We start from the raw sequence: 13862 nt of genomic DNA, 5'->3' as shown, positions 1-13862 counted from the left end.
TTATGACCAATATAATAGTGATTCCGGTAGTTACTATACATTGATGTGACGACTCATATTCCTCATATATGTACCTACCATAACATGTTCAACTAATAGGTCTTTAACACCGCTTCAGTATTGTCTGAGCTTCTCGTTTAACATTCCTTCTGCAATAGGCGCAATCACACTTAAACGTATACGAGTTGTACATTAATATACGATGTAAGCATTAGATTGTTACCATAGCAACTCATGTCACTATCAATTACTCTCGTTCCAACAGTATGATTCATATTTTATATAATATATATAAGATAAGTAACATTCCGTGAATTAATCTGATAAACTGTTTTGACAACTGGTTACTTCCCTAAGACTGTTTGTATTAGGATTGTCAAGACACTCCGGTATTACTCGAGCCCGTAATACAACATAATCAATAAGAATTTGGTTTCGTGGTCTAGTCGGTTATGGCATCTGCTTAACACGCAGAACGTCCCCAGTTCGATCCTGGGCGAAATCAATTTTTTTTGAATTTTTTTTTTTTCTTTAGAAAAATGTATAGTGGATTTTCGTAGCTTTATGTTAAGAGTACAGCAACGGCATTATTATTCAATAAGCATTATAAAACAGATCGATTTGAATATTACCGGAGGCCCTCTGAGCTTTCTTATTTGTTTATCATTTCGATAAAAGGGGCAGTAGGTGTTTGCTTTACTTCCAGTATAAACTAACGAAGAATAAGGCTGAAGCAATTGTTATGACGCCTTCTAATATGGATGATAATACCAGCGGATTCATGAAATTTATTAACCCTCAATGCCAAGAGGAGGATTGTTGTATCAGAAATAGTCTATTCCAAGAAGATAGCAAATGTATAAAACAACAACCAGACCTATTGAGCGAGCAAACAGCACCCTTCCCAATTTTGGAAGACCAGTGTCCTGCTTTGAACCTTGACAGATCAAATAATGATTTGCTATTACAGAACAACATATCTTTCCCTAAGGGTAGTGATCTTCAAGCAATTCAACTAACCCCTATTTCAGGCGACTACTCTACCTATGTTATGGCAGATAACAATAATAATGATAATGATAGTTATAGTAATACAAATTATTTTTCTAAAAATAATGGTATATCTCCAAGTTCGAGGAGTCCCTCAGTTGCTCATAATGAGAATGTTCCAGATGACTCTAAGGCAAAGAAAAAGGCTCAAAACAGAGCCGCCCAAAAAGCCTTCAGAGAGAGAAAAGAAGCCAGAATGAAAGAATTACAAGATAAATTGTTAGAAAGTGAAAGGAACCGCCAAAGTTTATTGAAAGAAATTGAGGAACTAAGAAAGGCAAATACTGAAATCAACGCAGAGAACAGACTGCTACTGCGGAGTGGTAATGAAAATTTTTCAAAGGACATAGAAGATGATACCAACTACAAATATTCTTTCCCAACGAAAGATGAATTTTTTACCTCTATGGTCCTGGAAAGCAAACTGAATCACAAAGGCAAGTATTCGCTAAAGGATAATGAAATTATGAAGCGAAATACCCAGTATACTGACGAAGCAGGAAGACATGTACTAACAGTCCCCGCCACCTGGGAGTATCTTTACAAACTTTCAGAAGAGAGGGACTTTGATGTGACATACGTTATGAGCAAATTGCAAGGACAAGAATGTTGTCATACCCATGGACCTGCGTATCCAAGAAGTTTAATCGATTTTCTAGTGGAGGAAGCTACTTTGAATGAATGAATAGACTTTGACAAAAATAACTTACAAACACTAAATAAGAAAGGGCAGGCAACATCTTCATGAGGCAAACCAGGTTCTTTTTTTATTGACTTCGAAGTATACATTTTCATCGCATAATTGACACACAATACGCCCTTTACCATTCCAACCTACTACACCTTTTACTTATATAAGTGTATAAACTATGTTCTTACGCGGTGTTTTTAGGGGACGGCCTGTTATAAAATGGAAAATATAAAAATGAAATTTCACCCGCGGATTAAGTAAAAGTTCAAAGGAAAACACATAGAGGCAATAACGGAATAGTAGCATTGAATGTATTACTTTCTGGTTGGCCCTCACATCTATGGATCAATTTGAGTATATCATTACTTTAGAATTTGGAAACCAAAATCAGGTTGAATCCGCTTATCAAATTTTCAAGAGTATTCCGAAAAAGTTGAAGGCAAAAAGTATCGGGGAAGAAAGTATTAAAAGTAATAATCAAGACTGGCAGGATTGGAGAGTCTGTGACTTGGAAATAGACATGATAACTGATTTCAAAAATCAAACATCAAAAGAAGAGGAAAGTGATTTGATTACTTCACAATACTTAGGCCATGGGATAATAAGGCTATTCAAGCTAAGCAATGCCAATAATACTCTTAATGAGAAGGAGATTTTGACTATCCCGGGAGATGATACTATGATATGTATCCTGTTTGTTCCAACTTATTTTACCGTTCACGATTTATTGCATTTTTATATTGGTGATGATATTGTTAATAAGCAAGTTTCAAACTTTCGTATATTACGAAATCAGCAGAAGGGAATGGGTTTTAATTTCACGGTCTTAATTAAATTCAGGAATGCACTTGATGCGAAAAATTTCAAGGAAGAGTTCAATGGCAAAAGTTTCAGCAGGATGGATCCCGAAACATGCCATGTGATCTCTGTAAAAGAAATAGTTTTTCAAAAAAAGCTCTTCCAAAGACCAGCCGCTAACGAGGACTTCCCCTATCTGCTTACTGATCCATTCACTGTTAAGAAAAAAAAGGAACTGGTAAAAGTCGAACTCCCCACATGTCCCGTTTGCCTTGAAAGAATGGATTCAGAAACTACTGGATTAGTAACGATCCCGTGCCAGCACACTTTTCATTGCCAATGCTTAAATAAGTGGAAGAATTCAAGGTGTCCAGTGTGTCGACATTCAAGTCTGCGGCTAAGCAGGGAATCATTATTGAAACAGGCAGGTGATTCCGCACATTGTGCAACATGTGGTTCCACTGATAATCTATGGATTTGCTTGATCTGCGGTAATGTTGGATGCGGTCGTTACAATTCCAAACACGCAATCAAGCATTATGAAGAAACTTTACATTGTTTTGCGATGGATATACGGACACAAAGAGTGTGGGATTATGCGGGTGATAATTATGTCCATCGCCTAGTTCAAAATGAAGTTGATGGGAAGTTAGTAGAGGTCGGCGGCTCCGGTGACGATGACAACAATGATATAGGCAACTCCGATGAACTACAAAATGTTGTTTACGGGAACAGGAGCAAAAACGGTGAGAAATCGAACTCTAATAAAAAAGATGGCGAGCTGGCGGCAAATTTTTTAAGGCATAGGGAGTATCATCTAGAATATGTGCAAGTCCTAATATCTCAATTAGAGTCTCAAAGAGAATATTATGAACTGAAATTACAAGAAAAAGATCAAACTGCGTCTGATTCTTCGAATGTTGAAAGTTTGAAGAAGTCTATGGAAGATTTGAAACTCCAATTTCAGGTCACTCAAAAGGAGTGGCAGAAAAGGGAAATGGCCCAGAAATCTAAGCTTGAGGAAGATATGTTAGTAATCGAAGGACTACAAGCGAACCTAGATCACTTATCAAAAAAACAAGAGCAGTTAGAGCGAGAAAACAAAGCGTTAGAAGAGTCTAAACAAGATTTGGAAGAGCAAGTCAAGGACCTAATGTTTTATCTAGATTCTCAAGAAAAATTCAAAGACGCTGATGAGAGTGTAAAAGAAGGTACCATCCTAATACAGCAACCACATGGGGCAGCACAGGCATCCAAAAGCAAGAAGAAGCGCAACAAAAATAAAAAAGCAGGGAAATGATTATCTTCATCACCGCCATACCATTCTTGCATTCTAAATTTATTATATCTCTGTGTACGGCAGGCTCATCGATTTTTCTTTTCTTTTTTTTTTTTTTTTTTTTTTGCCTGCGAAAATTTTCCAGTCGAATAGTAAGTAATAGGATGAGTTTTATAAAGTTATGATTGCGAACGGTATTATTCGCTAAACTCGTATCTGTTTATAATCACGTACCCTCTTATTTACTTACTTTTTCTTGAATATATCTAAGAAAGATTCATACTCTTTTTTCTACGTACTTTGCCAGCGCAGGATAAACGAACCTACCCATTCAAACTGAGCCTCATATATTCACTTAGGATTACAAAATGCCAACAAATTCCATCAAATTATTAGCACCAGATGTCCACCGAGGTTTAGCTGAACTTGTTGCCAAAAGGCTAGGTCTACAGTTAACAAGCAGCAAACTAAAGAGAGATCCAACCGGTGAGGTTTCCTTTTCTATTGGAGAATCTGTTAGGGACCAAGATATCTTTATCATCACGCAAATTGGCTCTGGTGTCGTGAACGATCGTGTTCTAGAACTACTGATCATGATCAATGCTTCGAAGACTGCGTCTGCAAGAAGAATCACTGCTATTATTCCAAATTTCCCATATGCAAGACAAGATAGAAAGGATAAGTCTCGTGCTCCTATTACCGCTAAATTGATGGCCGATATGTTAACAACAGCCGGGTGTGATCATGTTATTACTATGGATTTGCATGCTTCCCAAATTCAAGGGTTCTTCGACGTCCCAGTAGATAATTTATATGCAGAACCAAGCGTAGTTAGGTATATCAAGGAAAATGTCAACTATATGGATTCAATAATAATTTCGCCAGATGCTGGTGGGGCAAAACGTGCTGCCACTTTGGCTGATCGTTTGGATCTAAATTTTGCATTGATCCATAAGGAAAGAGCTCGTGCCAATGAGGTTTCTCGTATGGTTCTTGTTGGGGATGTTACTGATAAGATTTGTATCATTGTTGATGATATGGCCGATACTTGTGGTACTTTAGCTAAGGCTGCTGAAATTCTTTTGGAGAATAGAGCTAAATCTGTTATTGCTATTGTCACGCACGGTGTTTTATCAGGCAGAGCTATTGAAAATATTAACAATTCTAAACTGGATAGAGTTGTTTGCACAAATACTGTTCCATTTGAAGAAAAAATCAAGAAGTGCCCAAAACTGGCAGTCATTGACATCAGTAGTGTGCTGGCTGAAAGTATTCGTCGTTTGCATAATGGTGAAAGTATTTCTTATTTATTTAAGAATTATCCCTTATAAGTGACTGAAGAATAAATGGGGAGAAAAAAAATACTACAAAAATGATGAGTGATTTTCAGAATTTGATAAATACCTACGTATCTGATGTGTATACTTCTCTTCCCACAAATTGCAATGTAATGCCACTATTGCAATGTGCTCCAGTTTTTTTTTTCTGTGAGGATACATGATTCCTCTTACATAGTGGGAATAGAAGAAAACTTTATTCATGCATTTTACCCAAAAGTTTCTCTTGTTTAATATCCATTCATATCCTCCAGCTGAGATTTATGCCAAATCGTTACATTTTCCAAAATAGAGCCATCGGGAACAGTAATTACATCATTTTCATCACATATTATAATGACCGTCCCTTTCAGAGTTATATTACGACCAAAAAACACATTTCCCATCACAGTTAAATGCTCTAATTCCAGAATATTAGGAATATCTGGTACTCCTATCTTAAAAGTCTCATAAGTTGCAAACTCATCGCCCAAGTCGATTGAAGGTAATAATCCAAATTTCAGAGGGTAGAGGTTAAATGTTCCATTTGAATCGAGATCATATAATGTTGATTTCAACAAAAACAAGTCCTTACATGTTCTTAGGGGTAAAAATCTGTCTCTTGATACTTTCAATACTCGACTGTTCGGAAAGAAGGCAATACAATCGACCAACTGTGTCTTAAATTGAAGACACTCTATCTCTTCATTTTTGTGTGTTATTTTACTTTCACTAGAATGAATTGGCAAATTTAAACTATTAGACTCTATTAGCACCTTTAGCTTTTTCAAATCAATCCAAATGTTATTAGTGTTGACAATTCGACACGTGCTTGCACTTTCATTGGATAAGCAGTTGTAATAAACCGATCGTAGTTTACCTTTATATGTTGCCAACACTCCAGTGTTTGAAACATTTGCAGTCCTTTCAACTACTTCAACAAGATACTCGATTTTTTCATTTATGATGAAATTTAAAATGTTCAAATCTCCTGTAGCGCCCAAATTGTCAACATTTGAAACAAATAAAATCTCTTTTCCTTGAGCAATTAATTTGTCCAATTCTCCTGAAAAATACAAAGTGTCAGTTAGGTTACCAGTCCCGCAAGGATACCAAAAATCATTTTCATGAGAATTTATTTGTAAATCGATAGGTAATAATCTATCTTTATCAATTTGTGGAAAGCTTGACTGAACTACGGTTTTCCATCTCACTTTGCTAGAAGAATAATGCTCTTCAAGGAAGTTTGATACTTGAGATTCAGTTTCAAGCGAGGTCATAAATATAAGAGGAACGTCTGAATTATATCGTACATTCAAATTTTGCGTTTGTCGAACTATTACATCCAATGAAGACATCCCATTTTTTACTTCGAATAAAGGGCTTTCTTTACCAATGATTGGATTAGCCTTTCCGGTTAATTTTAAAATAGCTAACTTTGATAATAGTTTACCCTCTAACAAACCGTAATTTTTAATATCATCGAGTTCAACCACTTCATCAATTATCGGTAATCTAATTTTGTCACAAACTAGATCATGGGTGATTGAAGTATTTTCTAAGACATATCTTTGAAAAATGTGCAAAAATAGGCTAAACTCATAATTCTTGTCACGTATCGAAGGAAAATGTTTCTGCAAGGCCCTTATCATTTGTGACATAACAACATCCTTTCCAATACCTTCGAAAGTACCTTCAAACTCTATTTTATTTACTCCAGAGAAAACCGTCATTGATCTTGTATATACTATGTAGAACAGTGAAATATTTTTCCTTTTTTTTTTTATTATCAAGAATCACTTGTGTCAGTTATCGTTAAATTCCAGGTTACAAAAAGATTGTAAATGCCAGGGAAAATACAATTCAAAAAAGTTACAGTATAGTTATATTTAATTACTTAAATTTACTTTTTTTACTATAAGGTGCTATTCCTGCATTCTTTTTTTAATTAATCAGGACTTATAAGCTGATAGTACTTTCATTCTTTTTTTTTTGTGTGATAAGGCCATTGAACATTATGGAAGACTAACTACTTTTTCTTCAAGAAAATTGTGTGCTTCTACTCTCGTTCAATACAGGAAATTTTAATTCCAACAGAGTGGAAATTTATGGTTTTCTTACCACAATAAATTTCTCAATTGTTAAAATCTGAAAAGTTGGCAGCCCTGGCCCTGTCAAAGAAAGTATTATTATGCGTCGCGAAATTTCTTTTTCTTCACGCCTTGTTTTTAGTTTGGGCATCTCGAAAGCATCTAATACAAAATCCAACTAAAGCACAGCATTCAATCTAGTAGAGAGAACAAGAGATATTCATCATGACCGGCATGGAATCAGGAGAGAATTTGGAAAACATGGAAGATATTTTGGCGAGACATCGCAAGGAAAATAAAGATTTACAGAATAAGATAACGGGTATGAAAAAGCAGGCTACTAAATCCAAAAGGAAAGAAGTTAATTCGAAATGCCTAGATCTTCAAGATAAACTAAAGACTAAGCAAGAAAATGAAATAAGGGATTGGAAAATTGCAAATAATGAAGTGTTTGACGCAGAACAAGAAGATGAAGTGACTCCTGAAAAACTTTTAGAACAACTATCCATATCTCGAGATGAGAAAGAACAACAGAATGTTCCCGTTCAACAACAGCAACAAGGCCAGACAAAGAAGCGTCGCAATAGACAAAAGGAAAGATTGGCCAAAAGAGATGCAGCAATTGCTAAAATGAAAGAAGAGGCTGCTTTAGAAGCATCCAAACAACCGGACTTGAAAAAAATGGAGCAGGAGTCTATAGATCAGTTATGCGAGTTGAAGAAACTGAAACAATTCGATATACAACCCGATGGCCACTGTCTCTTTGCATCTATATTAGATCAGTTAAAATTACGCCATGATCCAAAAAAACTGGATCAAGACATGGATGTCATGAAGCTGAGATGGTTGAGTTGTAATTACGTACAGGAGCACAGGGATGATTTCATTCCATATTTGTTTGATGAAGAAACTATGAAGATGAAAGACATTGATGAGTATACGAAAGAGATGGAGCATACAGCTCAATGGGGTGGTGAAATTGAGATTTTGGCTCTCTCTCACGTTTTCGACTGCCCCATTAGCATTCTGATGAGTGGAAGACCTATTCAAGTGTACAATGAATGTGGGAAAAATCCTGAATTGAAGCTAGTTTACTATAAACACAGCTATGCATTAGGTGAGCATTATAATTCATTGCATGATTCTTGATTTTTCCCATCCGTATCTAATGAGATATGCTTATTTGTAAACCTTAATGCATCTATTTAATTGTATAGTTTGAAGCATATGGATATAAAAGAATAAAGAGAAGTAATAATCGGATATGAACATTGGTGGAGGAAAATTTTTACTTGGGAGGATATCGAATAATCCAACTTCAGGGATAGTAGGGCTTGCTAATGTTGGTAAATCGACTTTTTTCCAAGCAATAACAAACTCAAAATTGGGAAATCCTGCAAATTATCCATTCGCTACCATTGACGCAGAATGTGCCAAAGTCAATATACCTAGCGTGCCGCTCTCTAATTTATTGAGAATATATCAGAGTGCGAAATGCGTACCTGGAACACTCACAATATATGATATTGCTGGGCTCACCAGAGGCGCATCTCAAGGCCATGGTTTGGGTAACAAGTTCTTAAACGATATCAGACACGTAGAGGGGATATTTCAAGTGGTGAGAGGATTCTTAAAGGAAGACATCACCCATATAGAAGGTAATGTTGATCCTGTCAGAGATCTATCCGTGGTACAAGATGAACTCATCTTGAAAGACTTAGAATTTCTGGAAAACATTAGGGAAAGACTTAGTAAGAAGATGAGAATGGTTTCGAAGAATTCTAAAGAACATCAGGAAATGAAGATAGAGACAGAATTATTAGATGCATTAGAGGAACATTTGTTTAACGGTAAAAAAATCCGGCATTTCAAAGATCATTGGAACCTGGATGAAGTCAAAATTTTGAATAAGCATAACTTTTTAACCTCCAAACCAACTTTGATATTGCTAAATGTTTCACCTCAAGATTACGTTAGGAATGAAAATAAATTTGTCAGAAATATTATAGAATGGATTAACGAATTTTCGCCAGGAGATAAATTCCTACTTTTCAGTGCAGAATTTGAATCGCAATTGATGGAATGTAAAGGCATAGCGTCAGAGTATTTTGACAAGATCAAGGAAGATACCAATGTTTCTGATCAACAGTTAGTTTCTGCGATACCGCAAATAATACTAGAAATGAGAAAGTTGTTGAACTTAATTAGCTTCTTTACATGCGGCCCACAAGAAGTTCACCAATGGAATATAAGGGAGGGAACCACCGCTCAAGAGGCCGCGGGTGTAATCCATAGCGACTTGCGTGAAACATTTATCAGCGCTGATGTAATAAAATATGACGATCTGAAGAAGATGGAACCACCGCTAAATGAGTCTTTACTAAAATCTAAGGGACTTATCAAACGTGCAGGCAAACAATATATTATGCAGGACAATGACATTGCCTTATTCAAAGCCGCCGGTGGGAAAATTAAGAAATAGTTTGTCATAAAAAATACTTGTAAATATGAATAGAAACGCTTGCTTTGTTTTGTCTTTTCCAATAATTACACAAGAATCAACAAAAGTATGAGATATATATATATATATATATATATATATTATATTTGCATAAGGTTTAACCACTGATAGTAAGACAGAGGTATATCGAGGAACTGTGTTTACCTAGAGTGGGCTGATTCTAATAGTGCAGCTATATGCGAAAATGAGAAAAAAGGAACCGCTGAATTCAATAATATATTTTGGTTAATGGACGAGAAAAAGAGGAATCTAATGGAAATTATTTCCAGTTAGAACCAGCTTAGTTGGAAGCAACAACAACTTCGACATCCACACCAGGTTCAATGGTGATTTGAGTGATTCTCTTAACGATTTGAACAGGAGCTTCCAAGTCGATGTATCTCTTGTGGATTCTCATTTCGTAGGTTTCCCAAGTCTTAGAACCTTCACCATTTGGAGTCTTTCTGGTGGAGATCTTCAAAACCTTGGTTGGTAGTCTGACTGGACCCTTCTTGACCAAGTTGTGTTGTTCAGCGTTCTTGACAATGTTGGAAGAGACGTTTTCCAATTGCTTAACCTTGGTGGAGGTCAAAGTGATTCTAATCTTGATGATTTGTTGTTGTTGTTGTTCTTGTTCTTCAACCTTTTCCTTTTGAAAGTCAGACATTTTGTATATACCTTTTTGTTTATTTTACTTGCTTTCTTGTAGGAGTTTCAATCTAAAGCTGAGCTTGAATGAAATAACCCATCTTTACTATTATTTTGAATTCAATACGGTCTATTACTCAATCTCTGAGGCTAGTCGCGAATGCGTCGAAGTTTTTTTTTCAAAATTAAAACATTATCGTTACCCGAACTTTATCTTCATAAAAATAGTTGTGGCATTTTTTCTCTTATGTTTACGGATGTAGAAAATGTACAGGTGTGAACTTGCAGGTAAACATTTTTACATTTTTACTTTTATCTTTTCCCCTTCTATAGAGATAAAAATAAGAAGTTTCAGGGAAATCTCTCTTTCCATAGTAAATAGTGTTAGCAGCAGACAAGACAAGAAGGATATCAATGACGATACGCATTTTTCCGAATGATCTGGTCAGATAATTCTTTTTTTCCCTTTATCGGGAGGTTTTGATGAGAAAACGATGTCAATAGTATTCTAGTCACAATAGGGAGCTAGACGGCTATTCAATCAGAATGCGACTATCCGGAGTTATCCTCAATGATAGACGTTTCTCCAGTTAGGAGCGCCAAGAATGTGTGAACAAAATGCACAAGGTGCAGATTTGGCGCTCTTTATCAGCGCTTCATACGGTAGATATGAACTTTAATTTTGAGATTAGCCAAGACCAAAGGTTCTCTTAAAGATGCAAAAGCAGTCATACAGGTATTTGTTTTATGCAGCAAGGCTGACTCAAACTAGGCATTCCAATTCTGTTTATCTATTGGTGCCGCACCTTTTTTCCGATGATGAAATGAGGCGGCGCACATTTGGGTGTTATCTTATCGGGATATTTTATGATAGCAAATGCGACAGACAATAATGCTCGAGAGTGGACAGGCCAATAGTCAGTTGCAGCATAGAAACAAGCAGGCGTACCTATGGGAAAGGTGTAACTCATCATTGCGCTTTCTACGGTACGGTTATCCTTAGATAACAGGCAAGATGTGCTCTATTCATCGGTGTTGCATGAAGATACGTCTTGTTCGCCAAGTATATAAAATGAAGCAGTAGTATAGCCGTAGCTTTACTATTGTTAGCAGTTTCCCTTGTCTAGATTCTTAAATTGGGTTCATCCAAGAAAAAGTAATAACATAAATTTGTCATTGTTATAGTATGGGAGAATTTAAACCTCCGCTACCTCAAGGCGCTGGGTACGCTATTGTATTGGGCCTAGGGGCCGTATTTGCAGGAATGATGGTTTTGACCACTTATTTACTGAAACGTTATCAAAAGGAAATCATCACAGCAGAAGAATTCACCACCGCCGGTAGATCTGTAAAAACCGGCTTAGTGGCTGCAGCCGTGGTTTCTAGTTGGATCTGGTGTTCTACATTGTTAACGTCGTCAACAAAGGAATATGCAGACGGTATATTTGGCGGTTATGCGTACGCTGCTGGCGCATGCTTCCAAATTATTGCATTCGCAATTTTGGCAATTAAAACCAAGCAAATGGCTCCCAATGCGCACACATATTTAGAATTAGTGAGAACAAGATATGGTAAGATCGGCCATGGTTGCTACTTGTTTTATGCCATCGCGACGAATATTTTAGTCACTTCAATGCTTTTAACTTCAGGTTCTGCTGTCTTTAGTGATTTAACCGGGATGAACACTATCGCATCATGTTTTTTACTGCCTGTGGGTGTTGTTGTTTATACTCTATTTGGTGGGATTAAAGCAACTTTCTTAACGGACTATATGCACACATGTGTCATTATCATCATTGTCCTCGTATTTGCCTTTAAAGTTTATGCGACTAGTGATGTTTTAGGCTCACCGGGAAAAGTTTATGACTTAGTTCGTGAAGCCGCCAAGAGGCATCCAGTAGACGGTAACTATCAGGGTGAATATATGACCATGACATCCAAATCCGCTGGTATTTTATTAATTATTAACCTGATTGGAAATTTCGGCACCGTTTTCCTTGATAATGGTTATTGGAATAAAGCGATTTCTGCTAGTCCCGCAGCGAGTTTGAAAGCATATGCCATCGGTGGGTTAGCATGGTTTGCAGTACCTTCTTTGATTTCATTGACCATGGGATTAGCATGTCTTGCGGTGGAAACGTCTCCGAACTTCCCCACCTATCCTGATCCACTTACTTCGTTCCAGGCAAATTCTGGGTTAGTCTTGCCGGCAGCTGCAATTGCTATCATGGGTAAGGGGGGTGCTGTGGCATCGCTGCTAATGATTTTCATGGCCGTCACATCTGCTATGTCTGCTGAACTAATTGCCGTTTCATCTGTTTTCACTTACGATATCTATAGAGAATATATTGATCCTCGTGCAAGCGGTAAGAAATTGATTTACACATCACACGTTGCTTGTATCTTTTTTGGTCTTGCCATGAGTGGATTTTCGGTTGGTTTATACTATGGTGGTATTTCTATGGGTTATATCTATGAAATGATGGGTATAATTATTAGTAGTGCAGTATTACCTGTCGTTTTGACCTTATGTTCCAAAGACATGAATTTGGTGGCCGCTGTAGTGTCGCCTATTTTGGGCACAGGACTGGCTATAATGTCATGGCTTGTCTGTACCAAATCCCTTTATAAAGAATTGACCGTGGATACTACGTTCATGGATTATCCAATGTTAACAGGTAACTTGGTGGCTTTGCTATCACCAGCCATTTTTATTCCTATTTTAACGTATGTGTTTAAGCCACAAAATTTTGACTGGGAGAAAATGAAAGATATTACTAGAGTTGACGAAACTGCAGAGTTAGTTCAGGCTGACCCTGATATCCAGCTTTACGATGCTGAAGCTAACGATAAGGAACAAGAAGAAGAAACAAATTCTCTGGTCTCAGATAGTGAAAAAAACGATGTTAGAGTAAATAATGAAAAATTGATTGAGCCTAACCTTGGTGTTGTAATAAGTAATGCCATTTTTCAAGAAGATGACACACAGTTACAAAATGAATTAGACGAAGAACAAAGAGAACTAGCACGTGGTTTAAAAATTGCATACTTCCTATGTGTTTTTTTCGCTTTGGCATTTTTGGTAGTTTGGCCCATGCCCATGTATGGTTCCAAATATATCTTCAGTAAAAAATTCTTTACCGGTTGGGTTGTTGTGATGATCATCTGGCTTTTTTTCAGTGCGTTTGCCGTTTGTATTTATCCACTCTGGGAAGGTAGGCATGGTATATATACCACTTTGCGAGGCCTTTACTGGGATCTATCTGGTCAAACTTATAAATTAAGGGAATGGCAAAATTCGAACCCACAAGATCTGCATGTAGTAACAAGCCAAATTAGTGCGAGAGCACATAGACAATCATCACATTTCGGACAAGTTGATGAAATAATTTAGCTTTCAAAATATAATATTCTATCCACTCATCAACCTCATTAATAATTTTTAAATAGCTCTAATTATAAAATAGTCTTTCATTATAGGTACATAAAA

General features: G+C 36.6%; 9 protein-coding genes and 1 non-coding gene across 10 annotated transcripts, besides 3 other annotated features; 7 read left to right on the top strand and 3 right to left on the bottom strand.

Annotated features, from left to right (window-relative positions):
• Positions 1-264: part of a mobile genetic element (YHLWTy4-1; Ty4 element, LTR retrotransposon of the Copia (Pseudoviridae) group; contains co-transcribed genes TYA Gag and TYB Pol, encoding proteins involved in structure and function of virus-like particles, flanked by two direct repeats) that runs on past the window's edge.
• Positions 1-264: part of a long terminal repeat (Ty4 LTR) that runs on past the window's edge.
• Positions 265-415: a long terminal repeat (Ty3 LTR).
• A 16-nt stretch (positions 416-431) lies between these two features.
• On the top strand, positions 432-505 carry YNCH0002C. The gene has a single exon. It is a non-coding gene; the product is annotated as a tRNA-Val (tRNA).
• Positions 506-742: 237 nt separating this feature from the next.
• Positions 743-1735, top strand: YAP3 (Yap3p; the record flags this gene model as incomplete). Its single annotated transcript, NM_001179089.1, has 1 exon — positions 743-1735. The coding sequence occupies one exon, from the start codon at positions 743-745 to the stop codon at positions 1733-1735; it is 993 nt and encodes a 330-aa protein (NP_011854.1).
• Positions 1736-2081: 346 nt separating this feature from the next.
• ETP1 (Etp1p) lies at positions 2082-3839 on the top strand (the record flags this gene model as incomplete). The annotated part of the gene is made up of 1 exon (NM_001179090.1): positions 2082-3839. The coding sequence occupies one exon, from the start codon at positions 2082-2084 to the stop codon at positions 3837-3839; it is 1758 nt and encodes a 585-aa protein (NP_011853.1).
• A 347-nt stretch (positions 3840-4186) lies between these two features.
• Positions 4187-5149, top strand: PRS3 (ribose phosphate diphosphokinase subunit PRS3; the record flags this gene model as incomplete). The annotated part of the gene is made up of 1 exon (NM_001179091.1): positions 4187-5149. The coding sequence occupies one exon, from the start codon at positions 4187-4189 to the stop codon at positions 5147-5149; it is 963 nt and encodes a 320-aa protein (NP_011852.1).
• A 236-nt stretch (positions 5150-5385) lies between these two features.
• On the bottom strand, positions 5386-6867 carry YHL012W (UTP--glucose-1-phosphate uridylyltransferase; the record flags this gene model as incomplete). Its single annotated transcript, NM_001179092.1, has 1 exon — positions 5386-6867. One exon carries the CDS (start codon positions 6865-6867, stop codon positions 5386-5388), a length of 1482 nt encoding a protein of 493 aa, NP_011851.1.
• A 582-nt stretch (positions 6868-7449) lies between these two features.
• OTU2 (deubiquitinase OTU2) lies at positions 7450-8373 on the top strand (the record flags this gene model as incomplete). The annotated part of the gene is made up of 1 exon (NM_001179093.1): positions 7450-8373. The coding sequence occupies one exon, from the start codon at positions 7450-7452 to the stop codon at positions 8371-8373; it is 924 nt and encodes a 307-aa protein (NP_011850.1).
• Positions 8374-8488: 115 nt separating this feature from the next.
• YLF2 (Ylf2p) lies at positions 8489-9706 on the top strand (the record flags this gene model as incomplete). The annotated part of the gene is made up of 1 exon (NM_001179094.1): positions 8489-9706. One exon carries the CDS (start codon positions 8489-8491, stop codon positions 9704-9706), a length of 1218 nt encoding a protein of 405 aa, NP_011849.1.
• Positions 9707-10025: 319 nt separating this feature from the next.
• Positions 10026-10391, bottom strand: RPS20 (40S ribosomal protein uS10 RPS20; the record flags this gene model as incomplete). The annotated part of the gene is made up of 1 exon (NM_001179095.1): positions 10026-10391. One exon carries the CDS (start codon positions 10389-10391, stop codon positions 10026-10028), a length of 366 nt encoding a protein of 121 aa, NP_011848.1.
• Positions 10392-11020: 629 nt separating this feature from the next.
• Positions 11021-11104, bottom strand: YHL015W-A (uncharacterized protein; the record flags this gene model as incomplete). The annotated part of the gene is made up of 1 exon (NM_001184649.1): positions 11021-11104. One exon carries the CDS (start codon positions 11102-11104, stop codon positions 11021-11023), a length of 84 nt encoding a protein of 27 aa, NP_878085.1.
• Positions 11105-11558: 454 nt separating this feature from the next.
• DUR3 (Dur3p) lies at positions 11559-13766 on the top strand (the record flags this gene model as incomplete). The annotated part of the gene is made up of 1 exon (NM_001179096.1): positions 11559-13766. One exon carries the CDS (start codon positions 11559-11561, stop codon positions 13764-13766), a length of 2208 nt encoding a protein of 735 aa, NP_011847.1.
• Positions 13767-13862: the final 96 nt, after the last annotated feature.

This window comes from Saccharomyces cerevisiae, chromosome VIII (assembly GCF_000146045.2).
Source record: "Saccharomyces cerevisiae S288C chromosome VIII, complete sequence".
NCBI classification, from domain to species: Eukaryota; Fungi; Ascomycota; class Saccharomycetes; order Saccharomycetales; family Saccharomycetaceae; genus Saccharomyces; species Saccharomyces cerevisiae.
The sequence above is the reverse complement of the archived record's forward strand: the minus strand, read 5'-3'. Positions and strand labels throughout refer to the sequence as shown.